General features: G+C 39.9%; 1 protein-coding gene across 4 annotated transcripts in view; it reads right to left on the minus strand.

The window, feature by feature from the left end:
* Nucleotides 1–27,097, minus strand: part of dst (dystonin) — a 125,452-nt gene that overhangs the window by 45,258 nt on the left and 53,097 nt on the right. For 3 of the 4 annotated variants that reach the window (XM_058377832.1, XM_058377841.1, XM_058377850.1), the window contains 31 exons: nt 25,616–25,728; nt 25,242–25,348; nt 24,622–24,741; nt 23,999–24,094; nt 23,766–23,893; nt 22,542–22,635; nt 22,301–22,455; nt 21,709–22,168; nt 21,481–21,609; nt 21,318–21,395; nt 21,029–21,190; nt 20,744–20,848; nt 20,541–20,636; nt 20,339–20,464; nt 20,091–20,243; nt 19,859–20,013; nt 19,508–19,634; nt 19,050–19,233; nt 18,649–18,806; nt 18,388–18,566; nt 18,154–18,292; nt 17,873–18,066; nt 17,609–17,771; nt 17,424–17,507; nt 17,231–17,338; nt 17,024–17,122; nt 16,373–16,474; nt 10,573–10,719; nt 9,338–9,423; nt 8,820–8,928; nt 40–8,328 (listed from right to left, as the gene is read on the minus strand). In XM_058377832.1, coding sequence (XP_058233815.1) covers nt 40–8,328; nt 8,820–8,928; nt 9,338–9,423; nt 10,573–10,719; nt 16,373–16,474; nt 17,024–17,122; nt 17,231–17,338; nt 17,424–17,507; nt 17,609–17,771; nt 17,873–18,066; nt 18,154–18,292; nt 18,388–18,566; nt 18,649–18,806; nt 19,050–19,233; nt 19,508–19,634; nt 19,859–20,013; nt 20,091–20,243; nt 20,339–20,464; nt 20,541–20,636; nt 20,744–20,848; nt 21,029–21,190; nt 21,318–21,395; nt 21,481–21,609; nt 21,709–22,168; nt 22,301–22,455; nt 22,542–22,635; nt 23,766–23,893; nt 23,999–24,094; nt 24,622–24,741; nt 25,242–25,348; nt 25,616–25,728 — 12,445 coding nt within the window. Of the gene's footprint in view, nt 1–39; nt 8,329–8,819; nt 8,929–9,337; nt 9,424–10,572; nt 10,720–16,372; nt 16,475–17,023; nt 17,123–17,230; nt 17,339–17,423; nt 17,508–17,608; nt 17,772–17,872; nt 18,067–18,153; nt 18,293–18,387; nt 18,567–18,648; nt 18,807–19,049; nt 19,234–19,507; nt 19,635–19,858; nt 20,014–20,090; nt 20,244–20,338; nt 20,465–20,540; nt 20,637–20,743; nt 20,849–21,028; nt 21,191–21,317; nt 21,396–21,480; nt 21,610–21,708; nt 22,169–22,300; nt 22,456–22,541; nt 22,636–22,767; nt 23,026–23,765; nt 23,894–23,998; nt 24,095–24,621; nt 24,742–25,241; nt 25,349–25,615; nt 25,729–27,097 lie in introns of those variants that run through there. The other variant, XM_058377859.1, reaches the window with a different exon arrangement.

Here is a 27,097-nt window from a genome sequence, read left to right on the forward strand (position 1 = left end):
TGATATTATCAACATTTAAAAAAAAAGTGAAATACTCACTCTGGGTCTAAATTTGTCCTTCTCCACGTCCTCAGTGGTTGCAACATTTGCCTTAGAGCTCTGCTGACTGGACCAAGCTGATTGAAAGATGTCATCCTCACAACCATCACAGGCAGCAGCTTTAAGCTGAACTTCAACACCTTCAATAAATGAGCCTTCATCTCCCTGAGCAGTGGTTCCCTGTGGCAGACCTGAAAGTTCTTTCTGCATTTCTGGTTCTTTGTTAGCAGGCATCTCTTGAAGCTGTGACTGCATTAACACTGGACTACTTGCCTCCTGACCATGACCATTCACATCAGATGGACAGCTGTCTTGATTTTCATACCCTGGAAGAATTCCCTCATGCTTGATCAAATCGTTGAGCAAAGCTGGACCTTTGCTCTCAACAAGGACCTGAGTGACATTTGAGTCATGCTGAGTTGTAGTGGATGAGGTGCTCTCATTGTTGTCAAGGGCATGCCTTTCCTTTCTCTGGATCTCATTTACAGCTCCTTTTGCTGCGGTTTGTTCGAATTCTTTTAAATAAACTGGTGGAAATTCACTCTCTGTCACTGAAGTATTCGCACACAGCTTATCTCCATTATGTTCAACATTTTTGGAGTCTTTGTGTGACAAAATTGGTGGAATATTGGGCTTCAATGGAACAGACTCTTCTCCTATAATGTGCACTGGAGTGATGGCAGTTTTGTTCTCCAAGCCTTCTGCATCATATCTGTTTGTCTCGGATATGATAACGCCTGAGTTCAGCAGGCACAGCTCACTTGCTGCATCAGGTACTTCATCTTGCTCAGCTAAGCGCTGCTTATAATCTGAATCATCACTGAGAATTACATCTGGCAGGAACTCTGAGGTGGGACACTCCTGAAACATGTCCATAGACTCGGAGTTGTTGAATAAGTCAAAATCATTGACTGTCTTATGGTCAACACTGACACCAGTATGACTGGATTGGGACACTACTGCTGCATGGTCATTAACTGTCCCTGACTTGCACTCATGCTCAGGTTCTTCACCAGACTTGCTAATTGTACATGGAGTCAGATCTTTCTTGTTCCTATTTGTTTGACTTTCTTTCATATCTACGACCGGAGACAGTACACTCTGTTCCTGATCTTGCACATTTTCACTTGATTCAGGGCTCACACTTGTTTTCCTAGCAGCTCTCGTGTCTGACAATTGAACTAATGTAGAAGAGGATAAAGATGGTTCATGATCTGTTAGTTTTTTGATATCTCCCATAGCATTTATGCTCTCTGACCCTCTCTCAATGGGAAATGTACTAACTGTTTGTTGTGGTTCACCATGCTGTTTGTGTGTATTCTCTAAGCTCTCTGTTTTCCTTCCATCAGAATAAATATCACTTTGTAATGAACAGGATATGCCAGATTCACTCTCAGCAGAACTTCTCTTCTGGTTTACTGCTGCTTCATTATAAGCCACATCACCAACACTGGTTAACGGAGCTTGATATAATGATTGATAATACTCTTTTTCTGGAACATTCCCCAGCTCTGTATGGTTTCTATCTATGCCGTTTTTGGTATCCAAACAATTTGAACTGTCGAGATCCTCTAAACTGTGTTTTCCTGGATCAAAACCAAGAGCTGTCTTTAAGAGCAATTTGGAGTTCGGAGAAGTCATTTGTGTTGTGCCTGTTAATAAATGAGAGGTGACCTCTGGACTAGTCTCTCTATTTTCAGTACATTTTCCACTTAGGTTCTTATCAGTGATTGACTCACTAACTGAACATGAGTCCAAACTACTGATCATTTCAGTTGAGTTGTGTAACAGAGCTTCCTCTGTCCTGGTCAATGCATTTTCAGTATTTCCGGATAGACAACTGGTTTCCTTTGCTGTTTTCACTTCAGCTTCAGTACTAGGACATATGCCATACAAAAATTCATCAGTGGTTTCATCAGTAACTGTCTTTAAGTTGAATGAGGAGTCTAAACAACTGTCAATTTGTGTTGAGCTGCTTAAAGTGTCTTTTTCTGTCCTGTTCACTACATTTTCAGTACTCTGACATTTTTCACCAAAATCCCCATCAGCGCTCTCCTTACGATCTGTCTTTAAGGTTAATGAGGAGCTTAAACTACTGACTATTTGTGTTGAAGTTGTTAATAGATGATTGGCTTCCTCTGTCCTGTCCACTAAATTTTTAATGCTTGGACATTTTTCACCAAGCTCCCCATCAGCGCTCTCCTCACTATGTGTCTTTAATTCTTCCTCTGGTCTGTTTACTACATTTTCAGTACTTGGACATTTTTCTTCCAACTCCCCATCAGCGCTCTCCTCACTATGTGTCTTTAAGGCTTCCTCTGATCTGTTTACTACATTTTCAGTACTTGGACATTTTTCTTCCAACTCCCCATCAGCGCTCTCCTCACTATGTGTCTTTAAGGCTTCCTCTGATCTGTTTACTACATTTTCAGTTCTTGGACATTTTTCACCTAACTCACCATCAGAACGCTCCTCACAATCTGTCTTTAGCGTTAATGAGGAGCTCAAACTACTGATTATTTGAGTTGAAGTTGTTAATAGATGATTGCCTTCCTCTGTTCTGTCCACTACATTTTCAGTACTTGGACATTTTTCACCTAACTCCCCATCAGTGTTCTCCTCATTATCTGTCTTTAAGGTTTCCTCTGATCTGTTCACTACATTTTCAGTACTTTGACATTTTTCACCTAACTCACCATCAGTGCTCTCTTCACTATCTGTCTTTAAGGTAAATGCGGAGCTCAAACTACTGATTATTTGTTTTGAAGTTATTGATTGAGGAATGGCTTCATCTGATCTGTTCACTACATTTTCAGTACTTGGACATTTTTCACCAAACTCACCATCAGCACTATCTGTCTTTAAGGTTAATGTGGAACTCAAACTACTGATTATTTGTGTTGAACTTGTTAATAGATGATTGACTTCTTCTGTTCTGTCCACTGCATTTTCAGTACTAGGACATTTTTTACTTAAGTCCTCAGTAGGGATCTCATCATGACCTGTCAAGAAGGTTGATGATGAATCCAAACTGATGGACATTTGTGTTATGTTTGTTGAGAAAGAATCTGCATCTGATGTCCCTTCTGCATTTACAGTATTGGGATATTTTTTGCAGAACGCATCATCACTGCTTTTTGAGATGGATGAGGAGTCCAAACTACTGATCATTTGTATTGAAGTTATTGATCGAGAAACGGCTTCCTCTGTCCTGTCCACTGCATTTTCAGTACTTGGACATTTTTCACTGAAATCCTCAGCAGAGATCTCATCACTATCTTTTATAAGGGTGAATGATGAATCCAAGCACAAATGACCAGTAGTTACATGTTTTGCCAAAGAAGCTACTTCTGCATTTTCACTTGGACATTTTTCAACCAACACGTCATTAGTGACATCCCCTGTATTTATGGTAACGGAGGAGTCCAAACTATTGACCATTTGTGTTGAACTTGTTAATTGAGGAGTAGCTTCCTTTTCTGTACGTGGACAGTTTTCAACAAGGATTTCAACACTGTCTGTTTTTAGGGTGAACTGTGTGTCCTGTGTGTCCGTTGTTGTGTTTAATGATAAACTGGTGGTTTTCTCTGTTCTGGTCACTGAATTTTCAGTACTTGGGCATTTTTTACTTAGGTCCTGGTAATTATCTGTCATTAGGGTGAATGATGAATCCAAATTGCTGGTCATTTGTGTTAAGTTTGTTGACACAGCAGTCCCTTCTACACTCGTCCTCAATGGTTTTTCTGTACTTGGACTTTTTTCAGTAAATGTCTCATCACTGATCTTGCTAAAAGACTCCAAACTATTCCTCATTAATGGAGGAATGGCTTCCTCTGTTCTCGTCACTGTATTTTCATTAATTGGACACTTTTCAACAGGGATCTCAGCAATATTTAATGATGAATCCAAGCTATATATATCCTGTGCTGTCTTGGTGGCTTCCTCTGATGTTTTCAGCTCATTTTCATTACCATTTTTAGTATGTTTTTCATGGCTGATCTCACCATCACCGTCTGTCTTCAAGGTGAAAGATGAGTCCAAACTACTGTTAATTTGTGTTGAAGTTGTTAATACTTGAGACACTTCATTTGTGCTTTTGATTGCATTTTCAGCACTAGGACATTTCTCCTCATTTGTTATTTTTAAGGTGAATGATTTGTTCAAGCTACTTTCAGAACTTGGACATTTTTCACCAGGAATTTCATCACTACCTTTAGGTAACAATAATGCAGAGTTCAGACTACTGGTCATTTGTGCCAGTGAGTTTGATAATAAAGGATTGTTTTGCTCTGTACTTTTCATTTCAATTTCTATACCAATCCCCTCAGTAGTTACATCATCTCCAGCTGTTGTTAGCAAAAATGGTGAGTCCATCTGTCTGGGCATTTGTGTTGTGTTTATTAATGGATGGATGTTTTCTTTTAATCTTTCCACTTGATTTTCAGTCCTATTTTCAGCAAACTCTCCAGCAGTGAGCTTATCAACAACTGTCTTTAAAGTAAATGATGAGTCCATAGTATTGGCCAACTGTGATGAAGTTGTTAATAAATTAGTGACCTCATCTGGCCTTTTTATTGCAGTACTTGGAGATTTTTCAAGGAACTTTGCAGGGGTGATCTCATCAATAACTACATTTAAGGGAGACAGTGTGTCCAAACTAGTGACCAATTGTTTTGTGTTTGCTGAAAGATGAGAGTCTCCTTCTGTTTTATTTACTATATTGTCAGTATGTGTACATTTTTCACTGATGTCCACAACAGGGATCTCAAAGCTTTCTTTCTCCACATCACTATCTGTCTTTAATAGGAACAGTGACTCTACACCACTGGTGATTTGTTTCGAATTTGCTGTTAGCTGAGTGTCTTCCGGTCTATTTATTGCATTTTCAGTATTTGGACATTTTTCTCCAAGTTCATGAAAGATCTCATCACTGACTGCCTTAAATGATGAGTCCAAACTACTGTTAATTTGTGCTGAGTTTGCTGACAGATAATTGTCTTCTTCCAGTGTTTTCACCTCGACTTCAGCATTTAGACCTTTATCACTAAAATCCCCAACAATAATGTCCTCGTCACTTGCTGCATTTAAAGTGTCCAAGCTATCATTCATTTGTTTTGATTGTGTTGCTAAGATGTCTTCCTCTGTTTGTGTCACCTCATTTTCAGTGTTTAGACTCTTATCATCACACTCCTCACCAGTACCTGTCTTTAAGCTAGTTGCTGAGCTACTAGTGAACTGTGTTATATTAGTTAATAAAGCATTACTTTTAGCTGTTCTTATTAATCCACACTCATTACTTGGATAGTTTTCATTAAGCTCCTCAGGACTAACCATTTTTAAGTTGAGCGATGAGTCTAAAGTATGAGGCAATTCTGTTGAAGTGGCTAATAGAGGAATGACTTCATCTGGCCTTTTCATTACATTTTCAGTAGAATTTTTAGCTCTTAACTCCTCAACAGTCATGTCTGCATAACTAACTGAATTTGTTGATTCTTCTGAATGTTGTAATTCCTCTGTATTTCCTGTGTTTTTAGTTCTTGGACAGTTTTCACTGAAGTCCACAGCCACATTTTCAACACTGCGTTTCTCTATTTTATCTTCACTGTGTGTCTTTAACAACGACGTTGAGTCTAATTCACTGCTTAATTGTGCTGAAGCTTCTCCAATCTCCTCATTACTAACTGTATTTAAGATAAATGATGAGTCCAAACTACTGGTCATTTGTTTTGAGTTTGTTAATAGAGGAGTAACTTCTTCTGACCTACTTACTGCATTTTCAGTACTTGGATATTTTTCACTCAAGTCCACAGCAGAAATCTCATCGCTCATCACATCATCATCTTCATTATCACAAACTGACTTTGCCTTAGACACACTGGAAACACATTTTCCATTAGGATCAGTGTGGGCCTTCTGGGCCTCTTCTAAATCAAGGACAAATCTGCCAATATCATCAGTGATCGAACCCATCCCACAAGCCTCTGTAGTACTGATGCTTTTTCCACATGAGTCATAGAAACCGCTAAGTAAATTTTGCTGCTGCACGATTTGTAAAGCTATGTGAGACGATATGTATCCTTCTGACACAGCTTGTTTCAATACTGACATGGTCATGGTTTTATTTCTTGTGACATTTTGCCTTCCAAGCTGCAATGCGAGTACCTCTAACACGGTCTCTTCGTCGATGAGACCTCTAACAAAGGCGTCATTGAGGCTGTATCGCTTTCCAGAGGTGACCTCTAAAATGCCCCCCTCTTTTATTTGGTCCCTCAGAAGGCGTAACACATGATCTCTTTCTAGCTTGTCGTCATGCACACTTTCATGTGTGTATTCAGAGAGCAAATCAGAATGTTCAGCTTTTTTACTGCACCTGACAGAGCACTGTGTGGGATCTTTATCTCTTGCTTGAATTGAATTTTCTCTGGGAATCAAAGTTGCATTCTTCTCCACATCTGAAAGTAAATTTGTTTGATTCACAATTCCAGGATTAACTCTTTGTGAAATATGCGTACCTTCCTGAACTAATGAATTAGGCATCTCATGTGGCTGGTACTTTGGGCATGTATCAGTACTCGTATCCTTATGTGCACTTTCGCTTGTTTTAATCTCAGATGCTGAAGCTTTTATAGCACTTTCCAGAGACGTATTAAATACTTCACCTGACCCTGTGGTAAGCCTGTCCGATTCAATAGTTTTTATACAATAATCACTCTCAGTAGACATCTCTGAAATACTCCCTTCTGCTATCCTTGGTAAAGGCTCATCAATATGTAAAACTGCCAATTCACCGGTGTCTGTGATGTGTGGATCATCTGGAAAGCCCTCATCTAGTGATAAATCATGGATATTAGCATGTGTGTCCGTTTCTGACATTTCTAGCAGTACTTTAGCCATTTTATTTAACTGCCTATCAAAAATTAAAAGCCTCTGTCCTGATTTGGGGTCCATGTAGCTGTTCATCATTAGAAATGAAACAAAAAGCTGTTCGGCTTCCAATGAAGATGGCGCGTTTGTACTCTTTTCATTAGCTTCCGATCCTTCTCTGGATCTTTCAGAGGCCTCGATTTGAAGCTCACGCATTACTAGCCATGACGAAAATCTGTCATTGAGATCATCTACATCAGGGAACATATCTGGAATTTGTATCGTTTTTAAAAAGTCTACTGTGCAAGTGTTGATTAAATTGCTCTGTGCAGCAGAGTCAATATCAACTACCTCAGAGTTCTCTGGTACGTAAAATGCTGCTATTTTATGTCGATTACACAAAAGCTCATGTGCCAGTTTCTCAGTGATGATTTCATGCTGTATGGATTTTGGGACAGTGAGGATTTCACCAGAGTGAGGCCAGAGGAGGCCCATGAAACATTTCTGTCTCTCTAGAACTAACAGAGCACTTCTGGAACTCATTAAATCACACTGGACAGCTTCATCAACTGTTAGTCTAACCCCGGTTTTAGGGTTTACGATGCCACCATTCTGTGCTTGATGGCTCAGAATTCCACTGGCGGTGTCCTGATCAATAAGACCCTCAGATACGGCCTCTTCTACCGTAAGCTTACAGTTTGTTCTAGGATCAACTATGCCTCCTGCAAAGAGCTGCGCACTCAGCAGCCGGAGCATGGTCTCTCGATCTATCAGACCCTCATGCATCGCTTTCAGAATGCTGACCTCTCTCCCACACGAAACCGCTATACTTCCATCTTCTCCAGACTTCACTGCCAGCAAACGAAGCCCTGTCTCCTCATGCACAATGCTTCTCTGTACAAGCTGAATAAGAGAAACTTTTTCAGCTGTATTAGGATCAATCAGATCCTTCCAGGTATTCTGTCTTTGTAATATTTGAATATAGAGAGATTGGGGAATTAGGCCAAATTCAAATGCTCTCTCAAGACTTAAATTATCTCCAGTATATGTCACCTTTAAGCCCCCAGTTGCTAGCTGAATCTCAATGATCTTTACAGCTAGACGCTCAGAAATCGCTCCGTCCATCACTGCAGCTACTGCAGGCAAAGCTTCAGAAGCATACCGTGGGCTTTGAATGCATTTATTGGCTTCATTCAAGTCTTGGAGCTGCTTATACATGGGTTCATCCACGAGGTTGTGCCTGAATGCATCCTCCAAGTCTAGACACATGTGGAATTCAGGTAAGATGAGTTCAGATGTTACGAGTTGGGCCTCAAGGAGACTGAGCCCAGTGCAGTGGTCAATGAGGCCAGTCTGCACCGCACGACATACAGACAGCACCGCTCCTTTTCCCACATCGAGAACGCCTTCGATGACTTCAAACTCCTGCAAAGCAAAAAATCTGATTTCAATCTGCAAATGTGAAACTATTTACAGCTTTTAGAATTCTTTTGTTATGTTAAACATGTACTCACCCTTGGAACAAATTTACAGTTCATTTTCAACAGACTTTCAACAGCAAGAAGAGCAGAATTAAAAGCTCTCATGCATCTGTGGACAGAATTTTCAGCATCTTGCAAAAACAACAAGGTTGGTTAAAGACAACACAATGAGTATTACGGCAGTGTGGCAAAAAACCCTTTGCTGTTTGCTGTGAAGTGAGAAGAAGTAGCTTTACAAACCCATGCTCTGCTATGTTTACAGCATACTCGGTTCATTCTGGACAAAAAACCAACACAGACCTTACCCAAGGATGAGTTTAAAATGTTAGCGTGAATGTATATTTCAAACCTTTCATGCTTCAACATGTTAGCCATGCACGGAGACAAGCATGTTGCGCTCAGGTAGTAGCAGCATGATGATTTCATCCGTCTCACCTGTTCAGCAGAGGGTGTCTGGTTCACACACATCTCTGAGATCTCTCTGTGGGCTTGGTGGAGGAGTTTTAGCTGTTCTTTTGCTTCACACTTTTCCTTCTCAGACATCCTAATAAATAAGAAAATAAAACAATTCATAATTCAACTTACTGAATAAAGCAGATTTATTTTGGTTTTAATATTTTTATTGAATTTTCAATATACATATACAAAACATTTAACAAACCCCCAGCCCTTACCAACAAAACCCTAGAGTAGCACTCATTCTGTCCGTTAAATCCGATAAGAATTACAGATGTTGTTAGAAAAAAAAAATCAAATAATAATAATAAATAACATACAATAAAATAAAATAAAATAAAATAACTTTTTAAAAAAAGGGGAGAAGGGGTTCAATAATAATTATCTAAAACGGTCAACATAATCAGTGAAAGGGTGCCACATCTTGATGAAGTTTAAGCAGATTTATTTTGAACATGCAAGCAAGCAGTAAACATGAAACACATAAAGAAACATACTTGTCACTGTGCTTGAGAATCTGCTCTGTACTTTTTATTGCTTCGGTAATTTGTTCCTTCTTTGACAAAGCTTCTTCCACAGGTATCTGGAATAATATAGAAAACAGGATTCATTAGCAACTTTTTGTACTGTCCATAGCTTGTCTAAATAAATAAATAAATAAATAATCCACATTACATTGTACAGAATTCTAATTATAAAGAGTGTTAAAGAATATGTAAAAGTGGATTCTCTGTGTGTAGACAAATTCCTGTTTAATGCTGGACTAAATCTGAACATCATTTTGCTTGAATAAATGCTTCAAGGTAATCACATTTTAGGGTGACCATTTTTATTTATTTATTAATTATTTTAAATGACTTTGTATAGTGTGTCCCCTAAGGGGAAGGACAGCTGGTAAGGGGGGCAATGGTAGCTCAAGTGGTTAAGGCTCTGGGTTGTTGACCCGAACATTGGAGTTCAAGCCCTAGCACTGCCAAGCTGCCCTGAGCAAAGCCCCCAATCCACCCTGTCCAGGAGCGCTGCGTCATGGCTGAACCTGCACTCTGACCCCAACCCTCAAGGATGGGATATGTGAAGAAAAAATATCACTGTGCAGTAATGTATATGTGACAAAGACAACTTAACTTAAATGGGCCTGTATACATCTCTCCCAATGACTTCCAAAACTAATGGAAGAAACATTTTCTATTCTGGCTAATTGGACAATACATATATAAAAACATATAAAATCTATGTATGTGTCGTAAATGTGATGAGTATTGAAATGAAGGAAAATGTTTCTCATAAATAATTCTTTCATGCAGAAAATATATCTGAATAACTTCTATACTCAATTAAGCTAAAGATGAATTGAAGTAGGGATGTAGTTATATGCTACAGAGATAATGTTTTTGATGCATAATGATTTACATGCAAATAAAGTAATAGGTATATAGGGCAACTGCACTGTTTATGATAAATGTGAAAGTGTACTTTGTGTGCTTGTGAAACTCTCCATGGTCATGCACGTATTGTCATCATATCATGACAGAAGAGACAAGAAAAGTGTAAAAGTAATACAAACAAATACACACAGTCCATTTCTTTATTCCAAGTACCATACATACATAAAAATGAACTTTTTTCTTTAACACTCTGAACTGTTGTGTGAGACTTGCTTGAAGTTATTTCCGAGACCTGTTAAAAAATAAAGTTATTTGGAAAAAAAAAAAAACACATTGTAGTTATTTACCTGAGGCTTATTAGAGCGCTCTGTGCTGCCTTTGTCATCACTTACAGCCTTTCCATTTTTGTTCACATCCGATTTCACATCAGACATCCATTTTAACAACTTGCTAACTTTATCACCGTGCTCTTTTCTCTCCTCTTCAACAGATTTCTGAAGTTCATGGAAAAAAAGATGTTGTGAAATGAATTACAAAAAGCGAGAAAACTTCAACCAACTGCCGTCACGCTGCGTATGAGTAAATATACCTCCATGCCATTTCTGCTTAACACTTGAGAAATAAATTCTAGTAATAAAACAGAAGACTAAATAATTAGTTTTTGTTAGATGGATGTTTTGTGTTTTGTGGTTGCATACAAACAAGCTGTGGAAAATATATAAGACAAACAAATATACACAAATTTGATAAGGGAAAAAAAAAACCCTTCTCAGTTGTGAGACATAGATACATATGTATACATATACACCACGCATTCTGTGAACCCATCTCATTGCTGTCCTAGTCATATGGAATGAAACTAACATGCTAACAAGATCAGTTTCATTCAAAGTTAACAACAATTGCACAAATCTGCTTCTATTTTAGCTGAAATATCTGTAAATGATGCTTTAGAAGTGACGATAAGTCCAAATATATTGGAAAGACGTCATGCTCCCAATACTATGTGGCTTTGTAGCATCAAGCAGCAGGAGTCCGGTGTGGCTGTCAAAGACTCCTTTCTCCAGAGCTTCTTTGAAAGAAATTTTTCGCTTTGTTTTTGGGCAGGTGATATTTTTGGCAAGTGGGTGGTCATCTTTCAGCTGGGCAGCTGTTGCTTTGTCAATCAGACAGCCCTTGACTCCCTCCTCCAAAGAGAACCTGTTATGACTTTCTGGGTTGATCAGGCCTCCGGTTGCAAGCTGATATTCAAGACATCGGAGTCCGACGTCTTTAGGGAACAAGTTCTCACGCATTGCCTGACCTACTGTCAGTGTCTTTCCAGTCTGGGGATGGATGATGCCGTTGAAGGCTTGCTCAAACTGGTGCAGAGGTCGAGCAAAACTTTCATCCAGGAGTCTGTGGTGGACAGCATCTGCAATCTGAAATCGGTCACCTGACGAAGGGTCACAGATGCCTCCAGTGCAGGCTTGAGCTTCAAGGAGTTTCAGTGCAGTGAGCCTATCCACAAGGTTATGTTGAAATCCTTTGACAATAGAGAGTCTTTTCTTGAAGGTGACATCCCAGAGTCCTGCAATAGGGCTGTACATATTCTTTATCACAACTTTTCTAGAAATCAGAAGGTCAGCAAGCTCACAGATGCTCATTTGACCACTACGGTAGCTCTGAAGTTCACTTGTTTGAAGGATGTTTAGACTGAGAGCTTTTTCAATGCAAAATTGTCTCCCACTCTTTTGATCAGTTAAAATATGCAGAGGTTTCCCACTGGAATCAATGACTGTTGTCTCTTGCCATTCGCTCTCCTGTTGCGAGAGGAAAAGGTAGATTCTTTTATCTATCAGACTGGCCCTGTAAGCTTCATATGTCGACATCTCTGTAGCAGTGGAACTGTTAATGACTGACACTTTGTGAGTGCTCGCTGGGGTGAAACTGGAAATATGATCGTTTCCATAGGGTAGAAGATAAACGCCACCGTTGACATCATATACACACAATTTGAGGAGTTCACTATAGTATGCTCTCTGTCCTGTCTCTGGGTTGTGGAAACTCTTTGGATTAGTGATAGGATCGAACAGAGTTTGGAGGGTGGCTTGGTTTATGAGTCCCTGTTCAATGGCACAATCTGGTGGAATCCGCATACCAATCAAAGGATGGATCAACCCTCCAGTTGCAATTTGTGCTTCAAGTACTGCCTTCCCTCTGTGTCTGTCTAAAATTCGTTCTTCCATAGCTTGAAAGACAGACAGGAGTTTTCCACCGTGAGGGTAACCACTCACTGCTTTTTCAGCATCTGTTAATCTTTCCCTAAATTCTTCACTAATAATGCCTTTATCAATAGCTGCTGAAGCACTGTAGCTTTCACCGGTGATTGGATCAATTATGGCTCCTGTGGCAGCTTGTGCTTCCAAAAACTCGATAGCATACGTCTTCGCCATAATACCTGCCTCTGCAGCGCCCATAAAAGAAATCTTTTTCTTGCCGGATTCAATATAAATCCCAGCAATTGAAACAGGTTTGCCAGTGAACTGGGCTAGTGATGCTTGAACCTCTTGTATTGTGATCAATCCGGTTTTTAACTTAAGTGCAATTTCCTCAGTGATTATTTTGGTTTTGATCAACTTTTTAATACTGACCCGACCCCTGAGTCCTTGAAGCTTTGACAAACTTGACTCGCTCGGTTCAGATGCACCATCAAACTCCATAGTGCTGATGTTAAATGTTACAGACTGATTTTTCCCAGACTTGCCTTTGTCTGGCAGTGAGCTTTTCAGGGATGTAAATGTATGCTCAGTAAGACTACTTTGGCTGGTTTTGGACACAGTTGAATGTTGGTCCTGTATATAGTTTTCAGCTATACTTTGTCCCTGGGGTGTTCTATCCAAGGATATCATTTGGTCTTTTTTGATAATTTGCAGTTCTTCCAATACTTGATCCTTCTTCAACGTAGCTATCTGAAAGCAAGAGATGAATCGAAAGTTATTTTTTTGTCTTCAGGTAAATGTATGAAACACAGAAAAATGACAGGTCTACATTCAATTGCAGTATCTAATTTACAAACATTAACAAATTCTTATTGATACCTACCTCTGAAGTCATTTTCATTTTCTTAATCTCCTCCTCCAGATTTTGCTTGGCCTCTTCATATGAAGACACTATTTTCTGCGTCAGCATCAACTCGGTCTTCAGCTTTGCAAGCTCACCATCTTTGGCACACTGATGATTGACTTGATTCACACTTTCCAACTCTTTCAGACGTTTCATCTCCGAGGTGTACGTCACTTCAAGCTTTAGGTTCTTCTCCTGTAAAGATTTCACTTCTTTTATGTATGAAGTGATCTGGTCCTTTGAGTGTTTTGCTTCATTTTCTGCCATCATTAATTTCTGCTTAGTCTCGGTCAACATCTGCTTCAGTCTCGCCGTTTCTTCAGAGTTCTCCTTGCGGATACTGTCCAGTTGAGAGATACTGGATTTCACTCTGATTTTCTCCGTTTCTAATTCTGTAATCTTAGATTTTGCTTTAAGCAATTCAAGGTCCAGAGCTCCTTTTTGTTTCTTAGATTGTTCCAGTTGAGAGGACATGCTGTCAAGTTGTTTCTGAGCTTCCTGCTTGGCTTTCATGGCATTTAAATGCAACGTTTTCAGCTTCTCAATTTCTTGCAAAAGTTGCTGCTTGTCTCGTTCGATTGTTTCAGCACTATACAAGTGCTCCTTTGATTTTCGGTCACATTCTAGCTTCATTCGTGACTCCTGCAGTGCCAGTTTTTGCTCCATCTCATTCTGCACCAACTGTAACTGCGTCTCATAGCCCTTCTTCTGCAGCTCAAGTTTCCCTTTCAGGTCCTCGAGCATCCTCTTACAATTTTCCAACTGGTCCTCTAACATTTGGGATCTCATTTTGGCAGCCGATGTTTCCTTCTGCTTTTGCATGAGATCTTCCTGAGTGTGATCCAGCTTCATTTTTAGCTGTGAAATTTCAGATGTCAGAGTTGTGATTTTATCTTCAGCTATACCTTTCTCTTTAAGAATGTTAGAACATTCCTGTTGTAGGTTTGCTGTATGTTTGTCAGAACTAGTGTTAATTTCTCTAATGACCAGCCTGTTCTTCTGAAGTTCTGTCTCTAGTTCTTTCACTTTTGACTGATTTAACTTCCATTCTTGAGTCACTCTGAGCAACTCATCTTTTGTCTTTCTGAGAGTTGAATTCAGTTCATCAAATTCAGTCTTCAAAGTTTGTAACTTCTGGTCAGCGGCTTGTTTTTCTCTCTGAAGAGTAGAGATATCTAGTTTAAGATTGACCGTGGCCTTTTCGGAGGTGCCAGTCATTCGGTTTATGGTCTGTTTGCATCGGATAAGTTCATTCTCAAGCTCTCTCAACTTTGCAATGTTCTTCTTAGCCTCTGACGATTCCTTCTGTGCTTCATTTTTAGCCTTTTGTAATGCCAGGTTCAAGTTGTTAATCTCCACTTTATGCTCTTGGACCTTTTGATTGGCTACATTCTTCTCCACAGATATGGTCGTCAGCTCTGTTTTCAGATTTCGAATATTTGTTTCGTGATCAGTTATGGTTTCATTGAGGGCTTTGACTTTCTGCTGGAACTCGGATGTTTTTTTCACCTCCTCGTTGTAGTCTCGCAGTTTTAACTGAAGCTCGTGGGATGTCTGGGTTTTTTTAAGAAGTTCGTCTTCAATTATTTTCAGCTGAGATTTTGCACTCTCTGCTTGTGATTTAAAGATGCTAATTTGCTGATCTTTGCTGCCATTGTCCATATTAGCTTTATCAAGTTCAGCACTCAGATTTTTTACTAAGCGTTCATTGTCCAACATGGTTCTTCTTAGTTCCTCTGTTTTCTTTGTGAGTTGGTTCACTTGTAAGTCGTTTTTCTGAAGTTCTAGTTCGAGGTTTTTGACCTTTAGCTGCAAATCTTTTTCTATTCTCGTCTTAATGCTCACTTCTTCTTTAGCTTTCTGCAGTTGCTCCTTAAGGCTCTCTGACTCATTTTTCAGTGATTTTATCTTTTGCTCAAAATGTGATTTTTCTTGCTGGAATGACTCAATACTTACCGTCAGATGCCTGACATCACCTTCCAACAACTGATTTACTCTGTTTAGCTCATTCACCTTAAACTTCAGCTGTTCTCCTTCAGCCTGTTTGGTGGTAAGCTCTTCTTCTAGACTTCTCAATTTCTGACAATTCTCTTGTTCACTAGAGCTCCACTGGAGAAGCTTTCCTTGACTGATCTTAAGTTGTTCCTTTAATCCGTCAACCTCTGTTTTATGGAATAGCACTCTGTGCTCAAGTGAAGATTTGTCTCGCTGAAGTGATTTGACTTGTTCCTGAAATATATAGACAGATTTCTTAAGTTCAGAGGTTTCCTGCCTCAGTTCGTCTGATTTCGTTCTGATGCTGTTTCTATCTGACTCCATTTCCACCTGAAGCTTCATCAGTCTATTATTTGCATCATCCAGGAGCTCTTTAAAGCGCTGTGCTTTTTCATCAGACATATTCTTTTGCATAAGCATCGAGTTCAGCTCAGACTTCAATGTCTTGATCTCGGTTTCAGCTTTCATTTTGCACATCGTGAGTTCATCCACTTTGAACTGTAGGGCCTCTGCTTCAGGTGCAGAGATGGAGATGGTGGATTTCTGTACAACTTCCTTCAGTGATTCCCCACGCACTGGTCTAGAACCAGAAGACTTTTGGACCAGATCTTTTTCCATGATCCTAATCTGATTCAGGAGATTTGCTTCAGCGACCTCCTTGGCTTTCAGCTCCCGCTCCAATGAACGCCTGTGCTCCTCCAGATCTTGGACATCATTGTCCTTGCGTCGCAAGTGATCTTCCAGTTTCCTACGGGCCAGAGTGCTCTCCTCTATGTTCTTCCTTAGCATGCGAAGACTCTCCTCCAAAGACTGTTGTCTGGCCTCTGCCTGTTGGATTAACTGACGAAAATTTTTAAGCTCTTGTTCAGTGGCAGTTTTGGATCTAATAGCAGCCTCTAGCTCAACTCTGTATTGTTGCGCTTCATACTCTGCCTTAGTTTTTTGTACATTCAATTCCTCAATACACTTTTTTTGCATTTCTAATTCCCCTCCCAGGATGTCCAGCTGCTGTTGTCTGTCGGACAAGGACGCCTCTAGTTCCAGTACCTGCCGCTTGAGCCTGAGTACCTCCTCGTCACTTGCCACTTTCTGCACCTCCATGCTATCCAACCAGCTCCTATACTCAGCTTTGTCCATACATGTCTTCCTCTGAAATTAAAGGTAAAATTACCTTCCAGTCCAAAGAAAAGCTGGCTTAAGGAAGAGTTGTGGCACACTTACCAAACCAAGCATGAAAATGCCCCTCCACCTTCAACAATACAAAATATTAAATATTTTGTATTTAAAAACAGCTTCGGAAATTAAAGATAGTATAAAAAGGATATGCTTGCCTTATTGTGCCTGTGAATAACACTTACAAGTGTCAACTAGAACAAATAGAGCTTTCATACTGAGATACCTCAGTATACTGGAAAGGTGTGTGCAGAATGGCAGGAAATATATTATACCCAAAAGCAAGTAAACAGTTATCAAAAGCTACTGTTGCAGAACAGAGACCATTCTAGCAATCTCTACAATTGAAGCAACACAGTAACAAGCACTTCATTATATTCAAGATTACACTTGAATATAATCTGCAAAACCAGCACCCAGACATTCCATATGCAAGCAATTGAACAAATGGCAATATTAATAATGAAAATCTTCCATGTAACATAATAACATAAATTAAGAGAAACAATCATGTGAAAATCCTACCTCGTCTTCCTCTGCCCTTTTCAGCGTTTCACTTGCAAACTTCAAATATTGTGTCATAAGCGTGACCAGTGCTGTGTAGCGAGTGCGCAGGTCCATAAACTGAGGAAAAGAAAAGCAATGCATAGCTTGAGTAAACATTTCAAGCCTGATAGTTAAATAGCACTATTTAATAATACTGATTGTTGAATAAATTGTTTTCTAACTCACCTCCTGCTGGATGGTATCTGATGAACTCTGCATCCTCCTTCTCTTCACTGGCGACTTGTGCTGAGAGTCCACCATGGCCCTGTAGGTCATCAACTGAAGTTCATAGTCCTGGAAGCAAAGAATAGCGTGATACACAGTCCATATTTCTGTGTCATCCTTTCAAAAAGCTTCAATAAGGTGAGGTCAGTCTTACTTTCACTCCAGCTGAGTACTGCTCCGAGTACTTCTGACATTCATCGATCTTACTTTGCTTACGTTCGATTTCCGCAACAAGCACCTTAAGCACAGAAACTCACAGTCACAATCTGACTAGATGAAAAAAAAAAAAACATGTTTAATTGGTCATTTCTTGAGAACACAAAAAGATGGATTTCTTACCTTCTGTTGGTTTAATAACTCCGCCAAAGCTTTGCTGTCCTCTGGTTGGTTCTCTTGAGTTTTCAGCTGATTGACCTCCATCTCTTTGCTCCACTCATCAAGGTTACTGTATGCATCCTTATAGTATTTCAGGGACTTACTGACGCCTTCCAGATCTCGAAGTCTGGCAAACGATCGCAGATTTGAATATCATTCATTTCCTTCAAACAAACTAGGTGGCAATATTACTGCACGGTGCTTAATTTACTTATTAGCCTGACTGACCTGTTTTCAATTTGAGTGTGGACATTCCGCCATCTCTCTCCAAGCTGCTCAGCCTTCTCCTTATGCCAATCTAGGTCAAAGTCTCTCTCATTATGGGTTTTGAACATACGGTCACTGATGGCTCTAGCTTTCTGTAACTCATCCTCTAGGTCATGGAATACATCTCTTCTTTCATCTATCTCAGATCTCCATTGCTGAAAAGGTCAATTTTGGATAATAAGCTAAAGCAACTGTAAATAAACACAAAAAAATACGCAAAGACATTTGTTTAAACTCCCTACCTTGAGAGTGCTCATAACTGCATCAATAGACCTGATGTCACTATTGACTGCATCTTCCTCACATAGTTTGCCCTCGTACAGCTTGACCAAAGCCTCAGCACCTTGGCTGTGTTTCACCACCAAATTCACCGTCTTCAATCTGAGACACATCAGCGATTTAGGGCACAGTCAGTCTTAAAGTATTCATGATGATTTGTTCTAGTTTTTGATCACATCGGTAAAGGGCACACTTACTTTTCCAGGTAAATGGAGCACATGGAGTAGACCTGAGCCATGCTCTGAGTGAGCACATTGAGTTCAGAGGACAGTGTGGGCACTGATGGAGAGTTAGCAGCCTGTCTGAGGAATGCCTCACACTTCTCCTTTAGCAGCACAAGCTCCTCACTCAACCGGTCCAACTCTGCTTTCTTTCTCTGTAGGTATAAAAAGGAGCTAATAGTCAGTGTGGTTTCTGAGCGCATGATAATGCTTGTTTTCCTGATGAGAAGAAAGTACCTCTTGTTCAGTGATGCGCTGCATAATGGCCTTCGAGTCATCTCTTTCTAGAGGTGAGCGGATCTGCCGAATCAGTTGCTCCTCATGGGCTTCCACGCGCATGCGGAAATTACGGACCTCAGATATGAAGAGGTTGTACACGGATTCCTCATGTTCCTCTGTTGACCACATAAAGGAGTTTCAGTCAAATGGGTGATACATAAAACTACCCATGAAAAAAATCCTACACTGTATTCAGTCTTATAAATGTTATAAATTATCCTGTAAACAATTAGGTATAACTGATGCATTATGTAATGTTATAGGCTTAACAGCATAGTTCAAAGCTGGATCAAGAATTCCACAGGATTCAATCCAAAAGGCTTAAAGGGCTATGATAAGGCAAATTTGCATGCTCTTACCTCTCTCTGCAGATTTGAGCAATTCCTCATAGAATTCTTTCGAAGCCAGCACCTCTCTCTCTAGCTGAGTGCAGTCTGCCATTGTGAAGACCTCAGATTCCTCGCTGTCCTCCAGGAACTCCTCAAAGTGGGACTGCAAGCTGCTCAGGACCTGCTGGTGCTCGCCAGGCAGCATAGTCTTAATCTAAGGAGAACAGTTTATGCCAAGTTAATTTTGGCTACCGCACAGAGCAAAAAAGATGGGTGTTAGCAAACCTGCCCCAACAGGCTATGATTAGATTTAATAAATAGCATGTTGATACATCTGTCTCGTAAATGCTGCCTAATGGTGATGAAGTAAGTTCGGAGCATGGCATGCATTTGATTTATACGTATTTATTTTTTCCATCCATTTGTACGTATATGTCGCAGTTTAATTCAGACATTTATGCCGAGTAATAATAAAAATAAAAACTTACAGAGGCAACAGTACTTTTGCGGATGTTGCGGATATCAATCATCAGATAGTGCCAGGACACCACACTCTTCATGTTCACATGAGAGCGGTGCCACAGGGCGAGCACTTTCTGATATAGCTGCTCAATCCTGATTAAAAGGGAAAAAATGCAATGACATGAAACGCTGAGACCTAGGCAAAACCTGTTCTTAAAAAAAAAAAAAAAAAAAAGACATGTGAGGTTACGGGGAGGACAGAGCATTATGTTGCCTGTACAAGGAAGGTAAACTGATACTGTGGTTAAAAGGGAGTGGTGCAGGAACACTGACTTTTTTGAAGGGATGGAAAGAATTCATAATTGTGTTGCGCTCACCTGCTAGCCATCTCGGCTGCCTCCTTATTGGGCGGAGGCACGGTAAAGCAGACAGAAGGTACCATGGCCTCATTCCCTGAAGGGCTGATTACCTTCCATTTAGCTCGGTGAGAGTTATTGGCCAGCACACACTCGTCATCTTTGTAGATAGTAATCTGCAATTAAAAACATAACTTAGCAAACAAAGATGCAAGACTTAGTAACCTAAGGACACGTTTTTAAAGGGATTTACCTCGATCTGACGGTAGTCACAGATGGCCTTGACAGGTAGTGAAGTCCGGACAGGGTTCTCTGGATTGCGGGGCTTGAGTTGAACAATAGATTTGGCCCGCCCTACCAAACCAGCCACAGTGCTGCGGTACTGAAGAAGCTGCTCTTTCTCATCCTGCAGTAAAAAAAAAAAAACACATCAGACTGAAATGTTATTGATTATAACTCATGATTCATTAGATAGTGTTGTGCTAACTATAAATTACTAACCATAGACTCCTGAATAAGATCCTCCAGTCTATGCAGGCTGCTAGTACGGTCACACCCATACTTCCTTGTAATTGAATCCTGCAGGCTTTTAAGGTAGTCCATAGACTCTTTGGCATCACTGAAAAACTGTAACAGAAACAAAGGCTTAATCAGACGAGCCAAAAAGACAAAAAAGTTCAACATAAAACAGACCGTCACCTACCTCAAAGTAAGTAACATTCTCTTTCAGGTGCTGCTCCACACAGTAGCAGAGCTGCAGGATCCAGCTCCATTGTGTTTGCATGGCAGCCTTATATGCCTGAGAGTTCCCAGAAAACCAGACAAAATCAATAAATTTGTAAGCCTGCATCAAAAAAAACAGTGAAGTCATTACATGGTGCCTGTGTTTATACAACTTTGCCTTACCTCAATAGTAAGCCTAGCTGGATGGTTTTGTTGTAAAAGGATGTCAGCTTGGTCCTGGACTGACTTAATCACCCCTTCCTTCTCATCCAGCTCTCTCATCAGATCCTGTGGTGGTGTAGGGTGAGGCAAATTACTACCATTTCTGGTTTATGGTACAGTAATCTGGTATTTATCAAACTATACTGGCATAAAGCACATTTGGGGAAAAATGGTTGTGAAATATTCCCAGGCTCGGTGTGTACAAAGTTAGGCTAACTAAATAAAAAAGCAGCAGGGTGGACTCACAGCATGGTAGTCCTTCTTCCTGGAGATGTTGCTATTGCGTTCACTCCAGTCAAACGCTACTTCCTCTTCCTCTTTCTCATTAAGCCAAATTAACTCTCGGGTGGCATGTGACACAAAGTTATGTAGGCTGTCCAGGTGTTTCTGTCTCTCTTTAGTAGAGTTCTGAAGACAAAGACATCATGGAATTTTAGCGGTAAACCAATTATTAAGAAAGTTTAACTCAACATCTGTGGTATTTATTCGATTCGGTAATAAAAATGTATTCAGACTTTTATTCCATCATACTCACAAGTAGCCTCCCATACTGGCTTTCTAAAAGGCTCAGCTTGTCCGAGTAACTTTGCTTTAGTGGGTGGGTCATCTGAATCTAAAACGTCAGACAGGCATTTAACCATCCAAGCCTTTTATATTGCTTTGAACAGCATAACAGTACAAAAGAATCAAAAACCCACCTCACTCATTTGTGCTTCCTTAATGCTCATCTGAAAGTCTTCGATGGCTTTGTGAACATTTCTGTGATTTTCTAAATGAGACTCAACACTCGGTAGATCAGATCCCCACTCGCCTTGATCAAGCTGTACCTTAAAAGCATAAATAAACATTTAGTTTCCACCAACACCAGTTATTTCAAAGACTTTGAAAAAAAAAAAAAAAAAAAAAAATCACCAAAGAACACTTACCTGCATCTCCTCCACCCAATTAAGCAAGTCCTGGACAAATTTCATATTGACCTCTTCCTCAGACAAGCTGGGGTCAACTAATGAAGCTTTGAGCATCGGCTTGCGGATTTGCATGTGTTTCATGTGCTGGAGGATCCCTGGCTCCATGGACCCTCCGACTCTCAGAGTAGGCTGCAAGCCAGGTATCAGTGCCGGGGTCAATCCGCACCCTGGGGTCATGGCTGGAGTCAGTGCTGGGGTCAGTCCTGGTGTCAGTCCTGGTGTAATGGCTGGGGTAAAGCTGGTGGAGAGGGCAGGACTTAGACCCACGTTCAAGTTCTGAGAGAAGCCGGAGTTCAAACTTTGCGTGATGCCGGAGATCATCATCTTGGTCTGTTCCGTGCTTAGGCTACGTCCCTTGCTGTACACTGAGGAGCATTCTGTCCTGAGGGTCAGCAAGTCATCACGAAGCTTGGATACCCTATAACAAAATTCAGTTCACACTTTTTATCCACATTTTTCTAAAAATGTCTGAATGGCACATTGAAGAACGCAGTAAATTACAGCTGTGCAGTTTAGCAGTAAATTCAAGATCTTTGCAAGGGTTTCTCACCTTTGAACAAGTTGATCTGCCAGGTAGAACTTCCCATCCAGTAAAATCTGGATGTCAACCACTTGCTGTCTCAACAAATTCTCACACTCCAGCAGGTATCCTGCAATTTCAGGCTCATTCTGCAACTGGATCCCAGATTCTAACCTTTTTATATCCTGGAGAAAATATTATGGTAAACTGAAGTCAATTTCCCATGCAGAAAGAGAGATTTCAAGAATATTATGACTGTCTCGATACTTACAGATTGCAGAGATGCCCGCGCTAAGGCTAATTTGTCTTCTCCAGCCACACAGTCTCGCTTAACTCTGTCTGCGATTTGTTGCAGCATTTCAAGTCTACGATCATGAACATAACAGATGACATTTAGCTGCATGCAATGGCAAAATATCACATATATATATATGCTCAAGAAGAGGGCACCAAGAGTATGTCTATATAGAACCCAAGAGCTCAGACGTACACCTCACCTTCCTCCGTACACAGAGTGGTTGTTGAGATAAAACGGAGTGCTAGAGAACGGTTCTTGTGCTCCAGTTAACAAATTCTCGGCCGAGCCGAGGCTAGTCAGAGTGCTGTTGCTCACAGATGACCCCCCACCACTGCGATACACCAGGTTGCTATTCATGATAGCCAGGCCACCCAAAGGGAACAGCGTCTACCACACCTCCATCCGAGACATAATCCTCATGGTGCAAGCCTTCTGCTGGCACAGGGCTCTCTATTCACTGCCATTTATAAGCTCACATGTTGCAGCAAAAAAGCCAGCCCCCCAATCATATTTCCCTCTGGTGAAAAACACCTAACATTCTTCTCAGACAGAAGAGTCGCTACAAGTTCAGACACTTACAGTTTGTTTCAAAGAGCGTGGAATGTAATACCAAAATGACACACCCACCTTTTCCACCCATCTCCCTCAATAGACTTATTTAGCTGTTTGTACAGGACAGGAGACATATAATTACGAAGCTTAGTGTCCATATAAATATCAACAATGGAGGTACTGAACAAGACCTAACACAGCGCTGCCTCTAAATATGACTTAGATTTCCTCTGATATGAGTCACATAACTGCAAAACACTTTCCCTGTAAACAAACCCATCCCAGCTCGTTGGGAACAGAGATGTATCAGCAAGCTAATTACTGTACCTGAGGGCACCCATTTAAAACTGGAAGAAGAAAGCAACGAAAGAAATCAAAAGACTAAATCACGAACCCCATGCGATATTTAACTCGCACATAAACAGCAACACATTCCCATGTTCACATCTTCCACCCTTAAATTACATGCTTTTTTTTTCATTAAACTATCCTAGATCCTTTCAGTGCGTTTACGAAATTGATTTTAGTTTATAAAGATAAGACTAAATCGTCTAAAAAAGTTTAATTTACAATCCTATTATCTATTTCCCAGACCTGAAAGCCATCAATAAGCTCTAGTGATATGGAAATAGTAAAGATTCATACCTGTCCACCTCAGGCCTTAGGCTCTTTTCTCTCTCAAGCATTGCCACGATCAACTTGCCCCATTCCTTCTCCACATCGTTAGGGTGGTAACCCTCCGGCAAATGAATGCGACCAAACTCGATCCACACCTGTATCATTAAAGGCACATCTTCTAGCTTTTCCATAAAGATCTTAATCCTACACAATCCCACAAATAAACGAATAATATGTATAGAGAATCTTTTGAAGCGTACCTCTAACATTTTATAAAGATGCTTGATTTTGGTCTTTTCATTCTCCTTTAGTGGGATTTCACTCTCCTTGAAGTGCAGATATTGCAAATAAAGTGCCTGAAAAAAAAAATCAAAAGAACACGAAGAAAAAAGAAAAAAATCAGCAGCAGGATGGGTTTACGACAGCTTTTAAAGAAAATATGTCTCCTTATTAAAGAACACTTTTAGTCGATATTCACACGAGCGCAGCAGAGCTCATATCGACTCGACCTCTGTCTGAGCCGAAGCTGAGGAAAAGGATCTGTAGTGATATTTAGTCAGGCTATAAACCTCATTAGCAACAGAGGGACGCTGCATACTCCCAGAGTAAGCTGGCACTATGCCCCAGGCTTTCGTACAGCGTCTAAGGAGAGCCAGCAATACTGCAAATCTCAGCACAAAAGGTGTGGGTACATAAAAAAAAACATCTCATCTTTCTATTCTTTATAATTCTAGCATTCTCTTAAACCCAGTGCTATGCCTCTTAACATCCTGCAGTCACCCTTATGGAGTAGAGACTGCAAAGATGCCTGCTCTATGACTAACCTATCTTCTTCAGATAGGCAGTTTGAGGATTTGTTGCAGCAGGATATATGCTGCCTTACCTTAAGTTCCACAGGGTTACAGGGAAAGTTTCGGTCTGACATGACAGTCACGTTATGTTTGATCCACTGGCTGAGGTAATTGACCATATTCTGGTATTCCACCCATTTAACATCGACGTCCTGGAAGAAAAAGGTCAATTGCTTTTTGAACCATCCTGCTGAACCATTTAGTAAGCAAACAGAAATAACTATGTAATCATATTAATTCATTCATTTATTTATTTTATTTATTTGTTTGTTAATTAAATTAAATTAAATTAAATTAAATTAAATTAAATTAAATTAAATTAAATTAAATTAAATTAAATTAAATTAAATTAAATTAAATTAAATGTCTTACTCTACAAACAGAACTATAAAGCTCTTGTTTTACATGGCGCAAGCCAGATTCTCAGACATAGTCTTTTCAAAACTGACTCCAACAATGAAATATTGTCTCAAAGCTACCAAGCCACAAGCATTGTTAATACAAACACAAAAAAATAATTACTAACTAAAATAACAATAAGGGTTCATCACATGACCAATTAATTGAGGATTGAAATAATAGAAATATCTGTACTTTTTTGTACTAATACATGTTACGTTGCTGTTTATAAATCTTGCTGCTCTCTACTTACATTTGCACTGATGCCCTCAACACCCTCCGGTACTTTAGGGAAGACATCATATAATGTTGATACGTAGGTAATGACGGACTTCTCATCTGGAGTTGTGACGTCCACGTCTGTTAAATACGAGAGAGGAAAGCTGCGTCTTAAAATGAGATCACATTTCTGATGACAGACGAAATGGCACTCGAACACTCGGAATAAAACCCTAATTGGTAGTTTCATTGTGATTAAAGTAGATACATGTGGAAACTGATATATGTAAGTACTTGATGCGTAATTTTACATAATGACAATAAATAATACAGCACAAGCTGACAGGCTTACAGGAATCATCCACAATAAAAAAGACCTGTATGGACACCTGTGTCTAGGAGACTTACCCTCCGGATCCAGCAGACGGGCCACACCCAGCTGCTCAGCCACAGTGAATGCATGCTCCAGGTTTGTTCTGCTACTCTGTGTTGATACTCTGCTCATATCCACCAGGTCAGGCCTGACGAGAAAGAAATTCTTCAGATTAGCTGATGCTGCTAGAACTAGCTAAATTACTACTGTCATGATTAGACTGTTATCTGTCACAAATTTCTTCTCTCAGTACAGGGTACTGTCTTGGTTCTCCATGTGCTTTTTATTTTGGTTCAAGTCCTGTCCCCACCCCTGTCCTGTCACTGGTTAGTTGCCCTATTGTGTTCATCTGTTCTGTGTTCCAACCCTTGATCATTTTGTCTAGTTTGATTTTGTTGACTTAGTATTTTCATGAACTCATTGCTTCTGAACCTTTTCTGAGGTTTGTGTGTTTTCCAGTTGATTATGAATTTTCACTGACGATCCTGCTTCTGTTTTGACTGTTACTATGGACATTCATGATGATTTGCCCCCAAAAAAAGCCCATGCTGACTTTACAGACTCGCTTCTCCTGCTCATAACCACAGTTTATTAAATTTTGGTCATGGTCCAGTTAGACATTTTTTACGTTTAATGTTTATTATTTATAGGAATGCTCCGTATGCTACTAATTAGACAGCACTGTACTAACTTTAATATCTGAGAACTTCTGAAAGCTGTGTTTAAATGCTTTTTGATAAATCCCTAAAACACCAGCATTAAGCACGTTTGATGCCAGAGAGCTCTCTCAGGAGATGCTGCACATGCACTGGGAATCATGTGACTTTCTACAGTAACACAAGTAGCACATGATGAGAGAAGGCTATATTTAGCCAGAGAAATCTAGGTGTCTAGGTCATCCATATAATGAATCAGTGTTCCCGGTAAGAACATGATGCTTGTCCTGATAATTATTTTTAGTGAGTTAAAAAAAACAAAAACAAAACAAAAAACACATAGGCCTCCATACCTGCTGTATGATGCTTTTTATTTCATACCTGCTGTATGATGCTTCTTATTTCATACCTGCTGTATGATGCTTCTTATTTCATACCTGCTGTATGATGCTTCTTATTTCATACCTGCTGTATGATGCTTCTTATTTCATACCTGCTGTATGATGCTTCTTATTTCATACCTGCTGTATGATGCTTCTTATTTCATACCTGCTGTATGATGCTTCTTATTTCATACCTGCTGTATGATGCTTTTTATTTCATACCTGCTGTATGATGCTTCTTATTTCATACCTGCTGTATGATGCTTCTTATTTCATACCTGCTGTATGATGCTTCTTATTTCATACCTGCTGTATGATGCTTCTTATTTCATACCTGCTGTATGATGCTTCTTATTTCATACCTGCTGTATGATGCTTTTTATTTCATACCTGCTGTATGATGCTTCTTATTTCATACCTGCTGTATGATGCTTCTTATTTCATACCTGCTGTATGATGCTTCTTATTTCATACCTGC

Source organism: Hemibagrus wyckioides, linkage group LG03 (genome assembly GCF_019097595.1).
Source record: "Hemibagrus wyckioides isolate EC202008001 linkage group LG03, SWU_Hwy_1.0, whole genome shotgun sequence".
Lineage (NCBI taxonomy): Eukaryota > Metazoa > Chordata > Actinopteri > Siluriformes > Bagridae > Hemibagrus > Hemibagrus wyckioides.